The 20890-nt window shown below is 43.9% G+C and overlaps 1 protein-coding gene across 2 annotated transcripts; it reads right to left on the reverse strand.

Moving 5' to 3' along the window:
* Nucleotides 1-1207: 1207 nt before the first annotated feature.
* On the reverse strand, nt 1208-20707 carry LOC121559761 (protein Smaug homolog 2). 2 transcript variants are annotated; one of them, XM_041872860.2, is made up of 13 exons: nt 20105-20707; nt 13923-14401; nt 13220-13699; nt 11571-11801; nt 11047-11156; nt 10631-10717; nt 10082-10361; nt 8244-8329; nt 6657-6772; nt 6267-6468; nt 5494-5620; nt 5004-5087; nt 1208-4782 (listed from the first exon to the last, which is right to left on the reverse strand). In XM_041872860.2, exons 2-13 carry the CDS (start codon nt 14116-14118, stop codon nt 4754-4756), a joined length of 2028 nt encoding a protein of 675 aa, XP_041728794.1. In that variant the 5' UTR covers nt 14119-14401; nt 20105-20707; the 3' UTR covers nt 1208-4753. The 2 variants fall into 2 exon arrangements, with proteins under 2 accessions (XP_041728794.1, XP_041728790.1); XM_041872856.2 differs by having other exon boundaries at nt 11026-11156.
* Between the last annotated feature and the right edge of the window lie 183 nt (nt 20708-20890).

The raw sequence follows: 20890 nt of genomic DNA on the forward strand, positions 1-20890 counted from the left end.
TAATGTCGTAGTAAATATATTTGTTATAGTGAATATGGAATATGATATGTTGAGTAAAATGTTGTGCTAAGATCTATTTAGGTCAGGAGCTGGTTATAAGTTCTGTTCCTATCCAATAACAATGGACAAAAGGGTCCTATCTTGTCAGCCTTGTCAGTTTCAGTTCTCCAGTAAACTTGTGATTATCAACACTAACCTCATCGTTGTGGCGGCGGACAGCTAGCCTGTATCCCTCATCCAGTTGAGTGGGAATGTTCACTCTCCCCAAAGCAGACAATCTCAAACAGCTATCCATGTGGGTCTTTGACAGCTCATGTTTCTTAATCTTTCCTGAAAGATGGTGCATGTCCGTTACACACCAGTCGCTGTCCAAGCGGTGCTGTCTGCCGTGCCGCCTTCAGGGTGAAAGAGTAAGCAGGGGGTAGCAGAAGACTGCATTAGCTACATCGCAGCCTGCTAGCCAGGTTTTTCGTTCGTACCAATTTTTGGAAAATCCTCGGGTGTAGGACTTCCCCCTTTAGTAGAAACCTGTTGAATTATTAAATTTGGTCTGGGAGGTCCTAATTGTTTCGTTGCCAATTTATCTTCATTTGTTCGCCGACAAAAAGGAACTTCTTTCAAAGACACAATCGAGTTGCACTGAAGCCTAGCCATTTTGATAGAAGTAGTGAATTGATTGACGCTGCTACCCGCTCTTTTCTTAGTTACGTTCATGGTTATATGTTACGTATGACGAAAGCGCGTAAGTGCAAGCCCTCAGAAACCCATAGAGATTGTATTGAAAGCTCTGATATTTGAAAAAATAGATTTTACATGGGAGTCTATGACAGACTTCTGGGCGATTTTCAACCTGACTGAAATCGCCCCAAAAGGGGGGGGCATTTGAAGCACGACTTTAGCCTGATTGGACATTTAGTGGCACTGTGGCAGATCAGACGTCTAGATTACAACACTGATAACTACTGTTGCCGTGATATAATTGATTAGAAAAAAAATCCCTTCCTTTTCCCGTTTGGCAGTGCGTCGCCCATATCGCCCTATTGAACACACCGCCCCTGCACACTTGTAATCCATACTCATAGGTATGATACATCAGAATTACCTATGATAGGGCTGTATGTACCTGTTGCAACGTTTCTTATATAATATATATTCAATACTGTGAATAAAATGAAACCCTGATGATACCACAAACATGAGTCACGTAGCAAAAAAATGAAACTCTTTTATTTGGACTGTCTATCTGATCAATGCTGTAGTTCAGATTATTCAAACAATGTGTGACAGTAAAAAAATAGAGTGTGTAAGCATGGGATGCAAAACGTTCATTCATAAAACATTAGAAAAATGTTTGGGGAGTCATTAGAATTAAATATAAGTTGTACAAGACAGAGATGAAAACAAATGCCTACAACATACTGCTAATTTATTATGCCAGGCAGGGACATTGACCAAATCTGACAGACCACTTGGGAGAAGGTATCTCATGTATGACAGGCTGGCTATGTACCTCATAATTCTGCTTGGCATGTGAAAATAAAGCCAGACTCATGAAGTGCACTTTCTAACCCATTTCACTAAAATGTAAACATGGGGGTAAACATATTCCTTGGCCCGTTGTTAGTGTTAGGCTAGACTCACACTCACATATATTATGGCTCAGATTGGCCATTTCATCCCCCTCTGCATCCTAAACAACTGCCATGTGCAGACTCAATTTAGCCTGGCCTAAAGAACTAAGCCTTTTCTACAAGTGGACTGGCTACCTCTGCCATTGTATGTTTTGAGAGAAATTACAACCGGAGCCATATTACATGTCATGCTAGTATCAATGTATTATCAGTTTAATAGCTTAGATTGAGATCATTGGTTGCCTATCTGAATCTGAAATTTGTGAACATTTTTGAAACCATTCGACTCTCTTTGTGAGCATGAATTTAATGTATTCATAAAGTCAGATCTTTCCAAGAGCCAGCTCAGAGGAAAACCATGACTAGGACACTACTCCGGCTCAATAGCCAATCAGAGATAGAGAGGAAGCTGTCGCTGTGCATTTCAGGTGACATCAACAGTCTATCAGCCTGCGGCATCTGACAGTTCAAACACATAAGGCCAGGTAATATCAGTCTTCTCTTGTCACTCAAAAACTTCAGGAGCACAGAGCAGAGGGTACACAACATACCCTCATACAGGTCTCACTCACTAGACAGTATCTAGTCTAGTGAGAATCATGATTACAACAAGTAGATAAGCAACTGAGGGGGTAAAAGGCATCGGTCATTCTCTACCCAGCTAGCTCATGTGTTAGAAGGCTTATCTACGTGCTTTAGGCCTTACATATTGAAGAGACAGTATATTAATGAGCACTGAAGTGCCAACAGTCTTATTTTCAGACCCCATCACAGAACATGAAATGGGCACTCCCAGAGGGAGGTAAAGAGTGCTATTAGGAGGTATCAACATTGAACTCCAGTCCCATCATCTCTGCTCTCTGGAGGATTTGTAGACATTGAGCACTACTGTGACTGTGCAACACTGCCCTCTCTCAATATCTACAACAACTGTTCAATTAGTGTGGGGGAAAACATGCAATTCTAGAAAAAAATGATGTTATTAATATGAAGGGAGAGTAGTAAAAAAAAAATAAGTGGAAAAGTCATGCTCGTAAATAACCATGTTTACTAAACAAATAGACCAGCGATGGCTCTGCAGAAATAAAATACGAATGGATATCCATGCCTCGTGATGCAACCAAAAGGTGATCCAAACATTAAGACGATATACATACATGCACCTCCACTCTGCCACATTCAGAGACAGAGGTTGTATAAGAGTTTCTGATTCAACACTGATACCACAAAATACATGTTAGGGTTTTACAATTGGAACACATAAAGTGACCCAAACAGGACATATTTCAAGCACCTTAAAAAGTTAGCCAGAATAGATTCCACCCTACGCTTTCTTACAGTTGCACTGGGGTCGGACAGGCTTCCTGTTTAGATTAAGACATAGTGGAGCTGGCGTGAGATGTGCCTCGGAAAACGTACCTCAATCCAGGGATGAGAAATGCGTTGTACTCCGAATTGTCCCATTATCCCAACTGTTACACCGAGAATATTGAACGACTGCTAGTTTGTCCAGGAAAACTGCCCTTTTCGTCCTCATGGTAGGTAGCAGAAGTCACAGCAGCCATTTTGGAATGGCAGTGTCAGCCAATCAGCTCCTTTGTTGTTCAACGCGACATGCCAGTCCATAATGGCTGTTGTGGCTACTGTTAGCTAGCATGAGGACGAAAACGGCAGTTTACTTAAAAACTAGCAGTCGTTGAATCTTGTAGATGTAACAGTTGGGATAATGGGCCAATTCAGAGTACAACGCATTTCTCATCCCTGGATTGAGGTACATTTTCCAAGCCATAGCTCACGTCGTCTCCGCGGTGTCTTAAACTGTAATCTTAAACTGTAAGTAAGCGTAGGGTCGAATCTATTCTGGCTACTTAAAAAGTATGATTCATCAAATCTCTACACTGGCCATGTTGAGGAGAGGGCAGGGTGAGGAGGTGGGTACTGGTTCATTCTGAGTGGCAGAGATGGCGCTTCCTTTGCATTTTTCAGAGCCAATCATAATGGGACATCAGGGTAGAAGTGGAATTCATAAAGCTTCCTCACCCAGCATAACATAGTGAGGTAACTACTTAAAAACAGATGCACCAACAGCTCCCCTCTTGGAATAGTTTTTTCATTTTCTTTACAAATGCCATTTCTCACTCAGCCCCCACATAGAACAAACCTCATCAGCCCTTATTCAACCCTGTGGGGTTTTCCTCAGCACTTAACTTGCAAATGAGATTCATCATCATTTTTGTAGTAGGGCACAAAATATCAATGCAGACAAGTTCCAGCCGGCACGTTACCTTCAAACCGCCATTGTTTTTGTATATTCAAACCGCCACTCTTTTCACAATTACCATGTCTACTGTCGCATTGGCCACTCCAAACATCATTCTAACATAAGTATTCACACAGAGCCCTTCTCTTTGGCCTAGTAGAGGTGGGGAGGTGTCAGAGCCAGTAATACCCATGTTGGGTACATGAGGGGAATGAGCCAGGGTGTTGGGTGTCTCTACGTATAGGGCCTAACAAGCTCTGGCTGTAGCAGGGTAGGGTGGTTGTGTAGACAGCTGGAGTTGTGTTTAAGGATCAGAACCGCGCTACAGGCTGTTCGCATGTGTGATTAATTGCTGTTCTAGTGCCCAATTCCACAGAGTGTGTGGGAGGCCAAGTGCCTTACTCCTTGCCGGAAGACCCTGGCCGTACAGTACAGTATCTGGGGGTGAGAGGTGTGGCTCTGCGTGTTTTTTTTTTTCTGGGAGGAAAAGAGGAGAAACATGTAAGGTAGAACCCCCTTAAGACAGCACCAATCCTCCATTTCCCTCTCAAAGCTCAACAATCTGAGCCTCAATCTGCTCGTTTTAATGTCACAGTCCTGCAGAAGACATTGAGCAGGTTGCACAAGTAACCTCTTCTCCCTCCTGTAATATAATAGTAATCTGTATTCCATTTATAATAAACTTAGTTAAGTATTATAAAGTAGAAAAATATCAGAGAACATATACAGTTAGTTGTCGTTTTGTAGTGACCATTTCGCCTTGTTTTTTAAGCATATATTTTTGTGCTGGGCAAGAGGAACTGAACAGGCCTCAGTTGAAGTGAAGTGTCGGTTTGGTTTCTTCTTTTCACTGCTTTTATTTTCAAATTGTTGATGTTCGATCCATTCCATCTACAGGAAGGAGGATTGGGAAGAAATTAATATTTAACACAAAAATAATATTATTTCCTTTTGATTTCATATTGTAACTTTATTTCACTCTACCTAATCCAACTTAAACTATTCAATAACATCAGAAAATTCCAGTTAACCTAACTGTGGTTTTAAATATCAGTGTCATAACACTTCCAAGAAGTTGGATGTGGGAGTGTAAGGCGTGTGTTTTAACTCACCCCCTAAGGCATGCTCTGTCATACTGAGGCACAGTGACTCCAGCGTGGGGTTGATCTCCAGGTCTGCACCTGGAACATGGCATTCTGGGAGAGACGAGACACAGGTCACTCAGTTATTCCACTTGTGTGTGTACTATATCTGGACCATAAATCACACTTTAAAAACTGACAGATGCATTAGATATGGAGCAGTGTGAATGCGGTTTGTAGGGCGATGTGGGTGGGATGCGTAAGCCAGTGTAAAATTGGGTTTAGAAGGCTATGTGGGTGAGATGCGTAAAGACCATGTATGATTGGGTTTGGAAAGAGATGTCGCTGGGATATAAAAGGAAATGTGAATGGAGGTTGTAGTGAGACATGGATGGTATGTGTAAAAAGACAGTGTGAATAGAGATTGGAGCAAGGTGTGGCTGGTATGTTTAAGACAGTGTATATAATGTTTAGAAATTGTTTGGGTAATGTTTGGAGAAAGGGGGTGCTAGGATCCTACCTTGCTGCTGGAACAGGAGCATGGTTTGCGGGGAGGTGTGGACAGGGAGTGAGTGGGTCCGTTGCACAGAGCTGCGACTCTGGCTTGGCATGCTGTTGCTGCCCCCAGGGTTGGCAAACCACAGGTTCTACAGGGACAACAGAACATCTCTCATCACAAACATGACACTCATCCTATATGTTCTACACCGTGTTAGTCTTCCCAGCACAATGATTACAAAGAGACTATTCCAGCTATGATAATGAACCAATGCATATGAAAATGTTGCCCTGAGTATTGCATTGATTAAACTGTCTGCACTTTTTGTGGTTGCACTTGTTAATCTGTCAAAACAAATGTTGTCTAAGGACAGTTCATCACTCTGTGGGTATAATAACGTGTAGATCAATAGAATGTCAAATCTAATGTTGGCTAACTAGCTGCAACCCTCAATAGACCCATGGGGCGGCGCACAATTGGCCCAGCGTCGTCCAGGGTAGGGGAGGGAATGGCCGGCATGGATGTAGCTCAGTTGGTAGAGCATGGCGTTTGCAACGCCAGGGTTGTGGGTTCGATTCCCACGGGGAAGTATGAAAAATATAAAAAATAATGTATGCACTCACTAACTAAGTCACTCTGGATAAGAGCGTCTGCTAAATGACTAAAATGTAATAACAAAGACTTCTTAGAAAATAATTTCTTGTGAATGAATCTGACGTTTCTATAAGTCAACTTCAGTGGGTGTATTCCATGTCCCCAGACTATCTGACATATGATCCCATCCTATGACTGACCTGTCTGCCCTGGCCTTGCAGTGTGGGGCTGGTGAGGGTGTGGCGTGGGGAGGCAACCCCGATGCCACCTGGACTCAGAAGACCCATGCGCCCGGCAGGGAGGCCACGAGGGGGCATCTGGAATGCCCTCTGCCCCCTACGTGCTAGACCCCCAGCACTCACAGAGCCTGCTGTGGGGAGGGAGTTGGAACCATACGCCCAGCTAGAGGAGGCAGAGAGAACAATTATCAGACAGAGCCCTGAGGGGAATCCAGGTGGAGGAGAGAGAGAGAGAGAGAGAACCTGGACAAACTGCATACTAAAGTTGCAGAGAGAACATGGCACTAAAACTCAGCTGCCATGACCGGAGAGTGATAGGTCAAAAGGAGAAGAGAGGTTCAGTTGTCTTACCCTTTCTGTCGGTACACAGGCATGTCCAGCATGGCTTTCCTTGGGAACAGGCGGAGCAGCTTGAGAACCTGCTGCTTCCAGGAGACCAGCCTCTTCCTCTGAGTCTCTGTGAAAGCCTGACAGAGAGAGAGAGAGAGAGAGAGAGAGAGAGAGAGAGAGAGAGAGAGAGACATAAGAGAAGATGGTAGGAGAGACAGACAGAGAGAGAGAGTGATAGAGGGTGAGAGAGAGGTAAAAGAGTGATAGAGGTAAGAGAGAGTGAGCGGTTGAGAGAGAGAGTGATAGAGAGAGGGTGAGCGAGAAAGAGAGAGCGAGGGGAGGTAATTGAGAGAGAGGTAAAAGAGAGCGAGCGGTAGAGAGAGACAGAGTGATAGAGAGAGGGTGAGCGAGGGGAGGTAAATGAGAGAGAGAGAGGTACAAAAGAGAGTGAGCGGTAGAGAGAGAGAGACAGAGAGCGTGAGCGAGAGAGCGAGGGGAGGTAAACGAGAGAGAGGTAAAAGAGAGAGAGTGAGCGGTAGAGAGAGACAGAGAGAGTGATAGAGGGTGAGAGAGAGGTAAAAGAGTGAGAGAGGTAAGAGAGAGTGAGCGGTTGAGAGAGTGATAGAGAGAGGGTGAGCGAGAAAGAGAGAGCGAGGGGAGGTAATTGAGAGAGAGGTAAAAGAGAGCGAGCGGTAGAGAGAGACAGAGTGATAGAGAGGGTGAGCGAGGGGAGGTAAACGAGAGAGAGAGAGGTACAAAAGAGAGTGAGCGGTAGAGAGAGAGAGACAGAGAGCGTGAGCGAGAGAGAGCGAGGGGAGGTAAACGAGAGAGAGGTAAAAGAGAGAGAGTGAGCGGTAGAGAGAGACAGAGAGAGTGATAGAGGGTGAGAGAGAGGTAAAAGAGTGAGAGAGGTAAGAGAGAGTGAGCGGTTGAGAGAGTGATAGAGAGAGGGTGAGCGAGAAAGAGAGAGCGAGGGGAGGTAATTGAGAGAGAGGTAAAAGAGAGCGAGCGGTAGAGAGAGACAGAGTGATAGAGAGGGTGAGCGAGGGGAGGTAAACGAGAGAGAGAGGTAAAAGAGAGTGAGCGGTAGAGAGAGAGAGACAGAGAGCGTGAGCGAGAGAGAGCGAGGGGAGGTAAACGAGAGAGAGGTAAAAGAGAGTGAGCGGTAGAGAGACAGAGTGATATAGAGAGGGTGAGCGAGAGAGAGAGCGAGGGGAGGTAAACGAGAGAGAGGTAAAAGAGAGAGTGAGCGGTAGAGAGAGAGAGTGATATAGAGAGGGTGAGCGAGAGAGAGAGCGAGGGGAGGTAAACGAGAGAGAAAGGTAAAAGAAAGAGAGTGAGCGGTAGAGAGAGAGAGAGACAGAGTGAGAGGGTGAGCGAGAGAGAGAGAGAGCGAGAGAGAGGTAAAAGAGAGGGTGAGCGAGAGAGAGCACACAGCAGAAGAGTAAAAATACATTCCATTACTTTGTTAGTGCAGTGAAAGTTCTCTGTGCAACATACGTTGTTACACATGGTTTGCAGCCTTGTCACATTTTAAACCACCAGCTAGCTGTATGTGAAAAATATTACATGTATTTATTTTATAGATGTGGTTTTGCGCGGTCTCACCTCATGTGTCAGACATTTCTCAATGAGCTGCAGGTAACAGCTGATATTCTCCTCGTCCGGCCGTGACACCAGTAGCTGAGTGCACACTGCAACACATGGACAGGAGGTTCACACAATGCTACACAACACCAACACACCCTCCAAAACTCATTCCAAACAAAACACACCAGCACACATCTCACATCCACAACAAACAAGTGCAACAATTGTCCAAATGCAATATATACAGTGCATTCGGAAAGTATTCAGACCCTTGACTTTTTCCACATTTTGTTACATTATAGCCTTTTTCCAAAATTAATTAAATAGTTTTTTTTCTTATCAATCGACACACAATACCCCATAATGACAAATCAAAAACACGTCAAGAAATTAGAGCAAATTTATGAAGAAACTCCCCTGTGAAATATCACATTTACGTAAGTATTCAGACCCTTTCCTCAGTACTTTGTTGAAGCACCTTTGGCAGCGATTACAGCCTCGAGTCTTCTTGGGTATAACGCTACAAGTTCGCCACACCTGTATTTGGGGAGTTTCTCCCATTCTTCTCTACAGATCCTCTCAAGCTCTGTCAGGTTGGATGGGGAGCGTCGCTGCACAGCTATTTTCAGGTCTCTCCAGAGAAGTTAGATCGGGTTCAAGTCCGGGCTCTGGCTGGGCCACTCAAGGACATTCAGAGACTTGTCCCGAAGCAACTCCTGCGTTGTCTTGGCTGTGTGCTTAGGGTTGAGTGTCCTGTTGGAAGGTGAACCTTCGCCCCAGTCCGCGGTCCTGAGTGCTCTGGAGCAGGTTTTCATCAAGGATCTCTCTGTACTTTGCTCCGTTCATCTTTCCCTCGATCCTGTCTAGTCTCCCAGTCTCTGCCGCTGAACATTGCCACAACATGATGCTGCCACCACCATGCTTCACCATAGGGATGGTGCCAGGTTTCCTCCAGACGTGACGTTTGGCATGCAGGCCAATTAGTTAAATCTTGGTTTAATCAGACCAGAGAATCTTGTTTCTCATGGTCAGTCCTTTAGGTGTCTTTTGGCAAACTCCAAGCGGGTTGTCATGTGCCTTTTACTGAGGAGTGGCATCCTTCTGGCCACTCTACCATAACGGCCTGATTGGTGGAGTGCTGCAGAGATGGTTGTCCTTCTGGAAGGTTCTCCCATCTCCACAACGGAACTCTGGAGCTCTGTCAGAGTGACCATTGGGTTCTTGGTCACCTCCCTGACCAAGACCCTTCTCCCCCGATTGCTTAGTTTGGTCGGGCGGCCAGCTCTAGGAAGAGTCTTGGTGGTTCCAAACTTCTTCCATTTAAGAATGATGGAGGCCACTGTGTTCTTGGGGACCTTCAATGCTGCAGACATCTTTTGGTACCCTTCCCCAGATCTGTGCCTTGACACAATCCTGTCTCAGAGCTCTACGGACAATTCCTTCGACCTCATGGCTTGGTTTTTGCTCTGACATGCACTGTGAACTGTGGGACCTTATATAGACAGGTGTGTGCCTTTCCAAATCATGTACAATCAATAGCATTTACCACAGGTGGACTCCAATCAAGTTGTAGAAACATCTCAAGGATGATCAATGGAAACAGGATGCACCTGAGCTCAATTTCGAGTCTCATAGCAAAGGGTCTGAATACTTATGTAAATAAGGTATTTCTGTTTTTTATTTTTTATACATTTGCCAAAATGTATAAAAACCTGTTTTCGCTTTGTCATTACGGGGTATTGTGTGTAGATTAAAGGCTGTAACGTAACAAAATGTGGAAAAAGTCAAGGGGTCTGAATACGTTCCGAATGCACTGTACATGTACACAGCCCTGTAAAAGCCTTGTCCTCTCTTACCTTTACCCATGACACGCGTGAACTGGCCAGCAATGTCGCCGTCTGAGATGGGTGTGACTGAGGACTCTCCGTCGCAGGGAGGGGGGTTGTGGGGCTGGAAGCCCTCCTGGGCCAGGTCCTTGTCCTCCCCAGGGTTGGAGTGTTCTGAGGGGGATCCACTCCCGTCCATGTCCCTGTGGGAAACACTGGGAGGGCTGTAGCTGTAGACCTTGATGGGGGTGATGATAACCTGCTGTAGCTCCTGTAGGGCGTTACGCAGGTTGCCCCCCTCCAATATATCCTGTTGGATCAATCATAGCATTATCTTATTAGCAAAGCTGTCTTGAAGTGTGACAGGAAATTGCATAGAACTTGCTGATCAACTTTTAATTGAAATATTGGTGATTATTATAGTGGATATGTTCATTCACATTTATTTGGATTTCTCCATCTAAGCCACAGGGATCCAAATGGAAACTAACAGTTAAGTTGTTCAGAACAGCATGGCTATTATCAGATAAAAATGCATCTGAAATGCTTTTAAAATAGTGGTGACAGCATGTGATTTACCTTCTCTAAAGACTTGAGAACGCTTGGCCTCTCTCGTAGCTTCTGGACACTCAGGGCTATCTTGTGCCGCGCACCTTTGGTCACATTCTGGAAGAAGACGAAGAGTTAACAAAAGGAGGAATCATTGCTCACAGCAACACGGACATCCAGATATCCAGTTACTAAATAACACTCCTGATCACCATCTGTTTCATTAAAGCTATGAAGCAAAGCCAAGACGGCATCTTTTATCTGTGCGGGGAGGCTGTGTATAACTGTACATCGGTGCAGCGATGCTTAATTTCATGGCTCATTGAGGTATCTCTATGCTGGACAAAAAGCGGGCCGTATCTATTCAGCAGTGATGAGGAGGGCAGGGGAAAGAAAGAGAGGACTAACGAGAGAAGCTGACCAACCTGTGACAAACGATGACAAACCTGTGACTCCAGGTGGTGCTCTGTCAGAATCATCATCTCCTCATAAGTCATGTGGGAGAAAAGTGCTGCGTACTTATGAAGACGGAGGCTCTTCAGCCACATGGGCACATCTGAAACAGAAAGTATGCTCATAAGTTGTTATTCTACTCCTGCGGAGTCCTTGTAACTCTAGTCACTGAACAACGAGAAGGATAGAACTCTAACGAACAATAGATACTGCTGTGGAATGCTTGACGCATCTGTGCAGTGCATGTCAAAATAAACACTTCAGATCTATTCGTTGGAGAACGCTGTCCTACTTATTTCTCATGGACATCTGGAGCACAAACAAACAAAGTGAAACATGAGGGGAGACAAAAAAATGGCATCCCACTGAAAAGGCAATTCAACCATTACCAAGTGCAGTAGCCGTTGGCATGTCATGGCTTTTCCCAGAGTGAAATACCAACAACAATGTGCCCGCCCCTGGCCTGTTGTTGGCTTTGAACCCCTGACCCCTGGCGTATTATGGTTGACCTCCTGACCTTTCATGCCACTGCCGTCTTCCTGGAAGGTGTTTCTGGAGCCCTGGTCCTCAGTCTGCTCGCTGCCTGAGGATGCCACACTACTCTGGGGGGACAGGGGCGCGTGGTCAAAGGCCTGTCGCCCCCCCAGGTCGTCCTGGCTCAGCCAATCTGAGCCACAGACCTGTGAATTGGAGGGGATTAGGGACGAGGACCTCTTCAGAGGACTGGGCTGGCCCATCTGACCCATGCCTGGCAGGGGACACAGGAGGGTCAGAATGTTAGAGATAATCACAGTAAACCATCCCTTTAATGAAGGCTAGGCCTATACAGAGAGACTCTTTAGATGTGACAATCATTACGAAGATCACAGACTAAATAGTTGAGCATGATTACATAACCACATGAAGAAAAGGTTGTATTGTATCAATTGGTGGACTCATGCCATATTTAGACTAGATAATGTTAAACAAGGTTGGAGTGTTGTAATGTGGAGCAATGAAATGGAGTATCAGTCTACTCTGTGACACCCACAGAACACAACTGTGAAGAGTTAACGCTAATATTAGCGTCGTAGCTCTTATCAGGGACTTGAGACTGTGGGAAATCACCTCCCCAGTCAGCCTATTGTAGGTACTGACAATCAAATTGCACTGTACAGCCTTACCTAAGGATTGGGGATCAATGAAATGGGGTATCAGTCGATTCAGTACCCAAGTGCTTTTTTCCCCAACGTCCTCCGCAGTTATCAGACTCCAAAACATCCATGTTATATTGTTTTTCCTCTGGAATAGTGTTAAATACACATAGTAGGTTGACTGGTACAATAAATGTGGCTCAATTCAGTGGTTTCAGATTCCCGCAATAAGAGCTACGACGCTAATGTTCTCTGGGTGCCACTGAGTAGACTGATAACCCATGTCATTGATCCATAATCCATAGGTAAGGCTGTACAGTGAAATAAGTATGCCCCCAATGCAATTCTAAAGTCTAATACATCCAGTGTGATTTCAACCGATTTTTGTCAAATTAACAAATGATTGTCTTTTGTTGAATTTATATAACAACATTCCAACCTCGTTTAGCATGATCTATTCAATTCTGGCATAATTCCACTATTTGTATTCATTTGCATCACTGTCAATGACAGAGTTTTATTTTGAAGGTGAACCGCAAATTCCACTATTGTGGCTTATCCTTATTGTGGCTAGCTTCACATAGGTGGGTCCGACCACCATTAATCAAATAAGAACTGTCTTATAAATTAGGGGTATTTTAGATGATGACACCTAGCTAGATAGGTAACTATAGCTACTGAAACAGATTGTGTCGTTTTTCTATGTTTTTGGGGAAGAACATTGTTTGCATCCATCAGCCAGCTAGCAGTTTTTATGACCAGCACTGTCCAGAGCTTGGGGATGTGTCTGCGCTCGTGCTGCAGCAGGTGCGCGAGGCATCGTAGCGTACGTATCGGTGAATCATTGTGACATATTAAATACGAGTGATAGTGTAATCAATGTGTAATAACTACGAAAAAAAATGTATGAACCTGTTAAATTATTCATATTCAGGTCCTGATTGGTCAACAAGTTTATTTGACACGTCAAATAGTGTTATTTGACGTGTATATTTTTTGACACGCAAAGACCCAAACGGCGTTCCATACTGACCTGCGTTGTTGCTGTTGATGGGCGAGGGCATCCCACCCTGGAAAGACGTGTGTCCGTTCTGCCCTGCAGGGGAGGAGCTGGAGGAGGGGGGCTTGTCCAGCCAGCCATGGCCAGGGTCCAGGCCCTCTGCGGAGCCCGGCCACTCGTCTGAGCCCTGGCGGGGGTGGTAGGGGCCGGAGGGGGGCCGGGAGGAGGGTGCTGGGTAGCCGCTGGACAGGTGCTCCTCCAGGTGGTTGAGCCACATGGCCAGCGAGGTGCGGTCGTCCAGGGTGGTGGCCGGGTGGATGAGGGCGTAGGACAGCAGCTGTCTGCTCTCCTCCACAAACAGGCTGCTCTCGATGGTGTGACTCAGCACCTTCTGCAGCAGCTTCATGTACTCACACTTGGCCTCGCTGTTGCGGGGCTGCAGCAGGGGCAGGTGGGAGAGCAGCAGGGACACCGCCTTCTCCATGGGCTCCTGGTGCCACTGGCTCACAATGTCTGGAGAGGTGAGGGACAGAGGAGGGACAGTTATTTACAAGTAAAATAAATTTTTACAGTTAAAAAAACAACAGAAAAATCTTTATTTAACCTTTTTTTTTTACTTGTAGGTCTATCTGTTACATGGTTTTTACACCGTAAGATAGTGTGTACCGGTAATGCAACATGGCTAATCCAATAGGGTTTCAAATGTGTCCTTCAGAAATCTGCAGTCATTAGCTACCTGCATTGTTGGCCTCAGCCTCCAGGATGTGGATCTCAGTGCAGTCTGCCAGCCAGTGCTCCAGGCAGATGTGCAGGAAGCGGGCCTGGGTACGAGATGCTCTCTTCAGCAGGGACAACAGCGCCACCGTCTGCTCACACTCGTTCCAGCCCTTGAACCAGTCCGTCAGGATGCCCACCTGGTCTCGGAACATCATGGCGCGTTCCCAACAGCAAGGGGGGCGGGAATATGTGGGTGGGGGGTTCGGGGGAAGACTGTTGCTCACACTCAGGTTCACTCTGGCCCCGCTCAGCGGCTGCTTTTACACAACAGTCCTGGGATCCCCTCAAAGTGGAGCGAGGGGCCCTCACATGGTTCACGTGCAGGAGATGGGGGTGCTGAGGGGAGGGCTGGGAGGGGGCGTGTTAAATCCAGCTGGTTGTGTCTTAGACAGAAGGAGGATTCTCTCTCAGGTGCATCAGTGTCAGCATCATCCAAATCTTAACAAATCAACAGGGAAGGGAAAAGTACATAAGATACACTGAACAAAAATATAAACGCAACGTGTAAAGTGTTGGTCCAATATTTCATGAGCTGAAAAGATCCCAGGAATTTTCCACTCACAAAAAGCGTATCTCTCTCAAATTTGTTGCAGAAAATTGTTTACATTCCTGCTAGTGAGCATTTCTCCTTTGTCAAGGACAGGTGTGGCATATCAAGAAGCTGATTAAACAGCATGATCATTACACAGGTGCACCTTGTGCTGGGAACAATAAAAAGGCCACAAAAATGTGCAGTTTAGTCACACAACGCCACAGATGTCTCATGTTTTGAGGGAGTGTGCAATTGGCATGCGGACTGCAGGAATGTCCACCAGAGCTGTTTCCAGAGAATTGAATGTTAATTTCTCTACCATAAGCCGCCTCCAACGTCGTTTTAGAGAATGTGGCAGTACGTCCGCAGACCACGTGTATGGCGTCGTGTGGGCGAGCGGTTTGCTGATATCAACGTTATGAACAGAGTGCCCCATGGTGGCGGTGGGGTTATGGTATGGGCTGGCATTAGCTATGGACAACAAACATAATGATCAAAAATACCATGACAATATTTTTTTAAAGGTATATCTGTATTCCCAGTCATGTGAAATCCATAGATTAGGGCCTAATGAAATTATTTCAATTGACTGATTTCCTCATATGAACTTTAACTCAGTAAAATCATTGAAATTGTTGCATGTTGCGTTTATATTTTTGTTTAGTATAATTTAACTAGGAATTTGATGCTTGTACCGAACCCTGATCATGATCACTTGACAATGAAATCCCAATACCAGAAATGCTGTTCATGCAATAAATTGAACTAACCAATATCAACATGGTGGCATGACTGCCACAGACCACAGGCTTGAGTGAGGGCCATCTACAAACACATTTTTTGTGGTTATTTCAATATACTGTGGCTCCAAGATAATAACTATCATGTGAGACAAACACAAACTTACAGGGGCCAATCATGAAATCTGACACTAACCACGTTTCCATCCAGTTTCAGAAATGTCGACAGACAATGTTCGTTCGACATGGTGGGATCGTTCTGTGTCAGTAAAATGTATGGGCTCCCGAGTGGCGTAGCGGTCTAAGGCACTGCATCTCAGTGCTTGAGGCGTCACTACAGACCCCCTGGTTCGATTCCAGGCTGTATCACAACTGGCCGTGATTGGGAGTCCCATAGGGCGGCGCACAATTGGCCCAGCGTCGTCCGGGTTTGGCCGGTGTAGGCCGTCATTGTAAATAAGAATTTGTTCTTAACTGACTTGCCTAGTTAAATAAAGGTAAAATAAAATGATGTGACAAAATGCGGTGGAAACGATTTATTGCGCAATTCTTGATTGAACAACCATCCTGTCAAGGTACATTTGCAGTCACGCGATGCTATGTTGTGTGGTCCTCCCACTTCTACTTGAAATAGCATGCAGTTTATTAGGCTACAGATATTGAACTTTAATGAACTTAACAGGGTGGTGAAAGTGCACGGTGGTGAGCTTGATGCACCTTTCCAAATAATATTGAGGGTCTTCATTTGTATGCTGTAAAATGATGATCGGTGCTTAGCTGCCAATTAACAAATTAGAATGATCTTGCTCATATCCATCTCATCATATAACCTAACCTGTTCAATTTATCAGCAAACTGTTGTCTAGAGAACATGCACGGAAACAAGATTGGGCAAGTTTGCCATTTATAGTAACAGTTTGCTTGTGTGACAAACTTCTAAAAAAAATTACTTAAAATAAACCATTGAAATAATTAAATATATGTTTTTTATTCAGTACATGAGAATTTTAGCGCAAAAGTGTTTATGTGCACTACGTCATCATGCACAGCCTTTTATCCACCAATCCGTTTTGATGGAAACAAACCTCTGGCGGGAAAATTTGCATATTTTGTAATGAGATTTTATCATATTCGCATGAAAACCGGTCACAAATTGGATGGAAACCTAGCTACTGAGACTCAGATTGTTCACTTTGAAATGTATGTCAAACAAAAACCAATGATTGCAAAGTTAAACAAATCATACAGCTCTATGTACAATAACTACTTTGAACAATTTCCACTGAACATTTTACAAAAACATTTATTTGAAGAACAGAATGACGGCACAAACAGCCATTCTGTTACCAAACTTTGCATATGCACTGTTCTTGAAGTAAATGTGTTTTTGTAAAATGTTAAGTGCAAATTGTTCAAAGTCCTTGTGCATAGAGTTGTATGGTTTGTTTTAACTTTGCAATCATTGGTTTTTGTTTGACATACATTTCAAAGTGAACAATCTGAGTCTCACTAATCAGGTTTCCATCCAACCTTTTTATGCAAATAAAGTAAATGTTGGATAAAAAATGTCATGACAGGCCCGATGCAAACATTACATTTTTCGGTAATCTTTCCAAATGTCAACAAAACAAAATACACTAGACAAGGTGGGATATTGTTGTGTCAGTACAATTAATTATGCAAGAAATGTTGGTGGAAACACTTTTATGCTCAAACATTGATATATAAGAGGTTTATTTGGAGTCAAGCAATGACGTGTGGTCGTCCCAGTATGACTCGTCGGGAAAGCATGCAGTTTATTAGGCTACAAATTAAATAAATTATGAGGAACTTCACAGGGTGGTGAAAGTGCAAAGTGATGAGCTTGATGCTCCTTTCCAATAAATATAGGGTCTTATTCAGGTGACATGATAATCTGTGCTTGGCTGCAGTTTGACAAATACAAATGATCTTGCTCTTTTGTCCATAATATTAATCTCATCATTTAGGCCAGGGATGGGCAACTTTGATGGGGGTGGGGGCCACAAAAAACAGAACTCGTCATGAGGGGCCCCAGTGGCTCGTGGGTCTGCGTACCCACATCCCACATTGCGAGCAAAAAAATTTGCCGCCCCTCTCGTGACAGCGAAGATAAAAAAAAACGCTAAATGTAACTTCATTTCCTGCAATTCTGTACATTTTGCCATGGGGCATAGAGAACATGTTGCCATTTTAAAGCAAGTTTGCTTCAATTCTACACATTTTGCCATGGGGCAGAGAGAAGATTTCGCAATTGTATAACTCATTTAATGCAATTCTACTTATTTTGCCATAGGGCTAGAGAAAAATTAGCAGTTTTACAGCTAATTCACTGCAATTCCACACATTTTGCCATACGGTGGAGGCAAATGTTTGCAGTTTTTAATATGATAAATAATGGGCCCCACCCCGGTCTGTATTTCGACAATGCTTACTACAAGTTTAGATAGCTGGCCGCTAGACTAACTTACAAATCTAAAAACATTTAGCTGACATGGGCAGGCTAATTGAGTGACTGCTGATGCACAACCAAATTTCGAAATTGCACCTTGTGTATTCGATTATTCTCTCAACAGTAAGTTGAGACCCCGACTGACTAACTACATTTTTTTTCTTTTTATTTCTTTAAATTAGTCTTCGGGCCTACAAACAGTGGGCCATGCGCGGGCCTACAAACAGTGGGCCATGCGTGCCAGTTGCCCATCCCTGATGTAGGCTATACGTGTGCTCTAGCCAACAACGCGCATGGCCCAGTACAGTTGAAAATACGAAACCCATATATATCTTGTATTTTTGATTCCTTACATGAAAATGTCACTGCAAAAGGTATTTTTATGTGCACTACCACATCACGCACAGCCTATAATCTGCAACAAGTCAATTTGATTGAAACACTTCCGGTAAAATGTGCATATAGTTTTTATGCTCATTTTAGAATATTTGCATGAAACTGTCGCCAATTGGATGGAAACCTAGCTAGTATAACTCGGTTACCGTGGAATTGCCAGAGTAAAGATAGTCTCTGTACAACACGCTAATGCATATTCTTTATTTAGGCCAGCTAATCATAATGCAGGATAATCAGCTTCATGATGCAGTGAAAGTAGAGCACATTATTGCCAGCATCATCACTTCAGCATCAACACAGTTTACGGTAGAGAACTTCCATGCAGAATGCATGCACATTTCTATTGACCATTCAGCCAACATCTGTGAAAGTTTGATAAAGCCAACATCTAGGCCTAGCTGCCCAGTCAATGCATGAGTGTGTTTGACTTGAAGCGAAAAACAAAGACTAATAATAATAATAATAATAATAATAATAATATGCCATTTAGCAGACGCTTTTATCCAAAGCGACTTACAGTCATGCGTGCATACATTTTTGTGTATGGGTGGTCCCGGGGATCGAACCCACTACCTTGGCGTTACAAGCGCCGTGCTCTACCAGCTGAGCTACAGAGGACCACGTTATCTCCATGCAATCTACATGGCTGTCATGTATTATTAGAACAATAAATACTATGTGATGACTTGCAATACAGCTTGTTACAGGGTAAAGTAATGGCTTCACAGGTTGCCAATAGGCCATGGCATGATCAATCAAATCTGAAACGGTCATCCAACCCTCCCAGTATCGCAATGACCACCTGAGTGGTGGTATATAACTTGTACAGAGACCTAGATGTTATGTAGCTATGTTTCCTTTACATAAATAGAACCAGCCTGGTCTAATAGGCTAGACATAACATACTACATGTCAATCCGGGGCACTCAAACTAGTATAATATGTTACATTTGGTATGGTTACATAAGACAAATGGTTACTTAAAGTAAAAACGAAAGTAGGGTGGTTGGTCGTGGCGGGCATATAACGACAACGTTGCGAGTTCGAATCTCATCATGGACAACTTTAACTAATTCGCAACTTTTCAACTAATTACTACTTTTTAGCTACTTTGTAACTACTTAGCATGTTAGCTAACACTTTCCTTAACATACTACTGTACTGTTGGAGCTAGGAACACAAGCATTTCGCTACACCCGCAATAACATCTGCTAAATATGTGTATGTGACCAATACACTTTGATTTGATCCTTAACTTAACTCCTACACTTAACCCTAACCGTTAGCCACCTAGCCAGAATTCGTAACATTGTAAGTTTTTTCAAATTCGTAACATATCATACGAAATAGGTTTTGGACATCCACAAATTAATGAATACCATACTAAACGTGACATATCATACTAAATGGAGTGTCTCGGATTTACGTACAGAATAATACACGGTCCGAGACCAGCCAGCAACCTATAGATATTTGTCCAAGTTTTTAAAAACAGAACGTTACGTTAGTAGCTAAGTTCTGGCTAGGAGGGGCTGTATTAATAGTAGCTAGCTGGGGGGGGGGGATATTCTAACTAGGCTACCTAGCTAGCTAACGTTAGCATAAGACACCAGTCCAGAACCAAGTGCCTACCTATATGGCTAATCAACTACGTTAGATAGTTTGCCAGTAACTATGTGAAACAAAAGAGGGTCCCTTTTTTTTTTTTTACATTTAACGTGAACTATCACAGCTAGCTAACGTTAACTCGCAGCCTTACCTATGGTAAGTTAGCTTGCTAGCTACGTTTGACCAGGTCATATAGTCCCGTGTAGCACAGTTGGTACAGCATGGCGTTTGCAACGCCAGGGTTGTGGGTTCGATTCCCACGGGGGACCAGTATGAAAATGTATGCACTCACTAACTGTAAGTCGCTCTGGATAAGAGCGTCTGCTAAATTACTAAAATGTGAAATGTAAAACGTCATACATGTAGTTAGCTAGTCAGAAAATGTAAAAACAAACCTGTGTGACAACGGCGACGTTTCCAGGGCACGGCTGTTGCAGTCTACTGCACAGGGTGGATTTGATGGGCTAGGGGCAGTTAGTTAGCTAGTTAAAACTAACACCAGGCCTTCACCGTGTAAATAGATGAGGGATTCAGTAGCGACGTTGCTGTTGGAATGTCTCTCTATTTTTCATGTCGTTAAACGACATCACAGTCCTCGCGTTGCAAAGGTCCTCCATGGTCCATTTAGCAAAAAACACGTCAGGTTACATACATTATACCCACATCCCACCCTTCAACTTCTAGCGGTTGGTTTGTTTACCTTCTTTGTGAATTGTCACTTGTTAGCTAGTTAGCTTCCTACCCGATTAAGCTATCTAACGTAGCCGCTAAATCGCTAGCAAGGGGCTATTTGCTTCATTTATAAACGCTGAATGAGACGAAGATTTCGATCCAACAGTTGTCGTTGACTGCTTTGAAAATAATGATTATCTGATTATTTCAAAGATAACATTTAAAAGAGTCTAGCTATGTACAAAATGTTTATTTGAACACAGAGAAATATGGAAAGTACGCTTCGCTAAATCTAGCTAGCCTACTTCGATTCAGAGTTGACGCAACGTCGGGGACCAACGTAATGGCGTTTGGGCGGGGTAAACAAAGAGAAAAGTGCCCCACCTAGTGGATGAAACGCAAACGCCCACACCACTACTAAACTGAAGTTGATCGATATGATCACAGAGTATCCATTATATTGACCAGATACTCAAGTGGCCGCTCTAACAATGGGAAAAAATGGAAGG

Source organism: Coregonus clupeaformis, chromosome 5, assembly GCF_020615455.1.
Source record: "Coregonus clupeaformis isolate EN_2021a chromosome 5, ASM2061545v1, whole genome shotgun sequence".
Lineage (NCBI taxonomy): Eukaryota > Metazoa > Chordata > Actinopteri > Salmoniformes > Salmonidae > Coregonus > Coregonus clupeaformis.

Excerpts from the sequence above, each read along its gene's own strand:
- LOC121559761 (XM_041872856.2), bottom strand. The coding sequence starts at position 14,118 with ATGATGTTCCGAGACCAGGTGGGCATCCTGACGGACTGGTTCAAGGGC. Across the intron at positions 6,469-6,656 it reads CCTGTGTACCGACAGAAAGG|CTGGGCGTATGGTTCCAACT; the intron begins GTAAGACAACTG and ends TGCCTCCTCTAG. Across the intron at positions 4,783-5,003 it reads GACAGAGCATGCCTTAGGGG|ATGGAATGGATCGAACATCA; the intron begins GTGAGTTAAAAC and ends TCCTTCCTGTAG.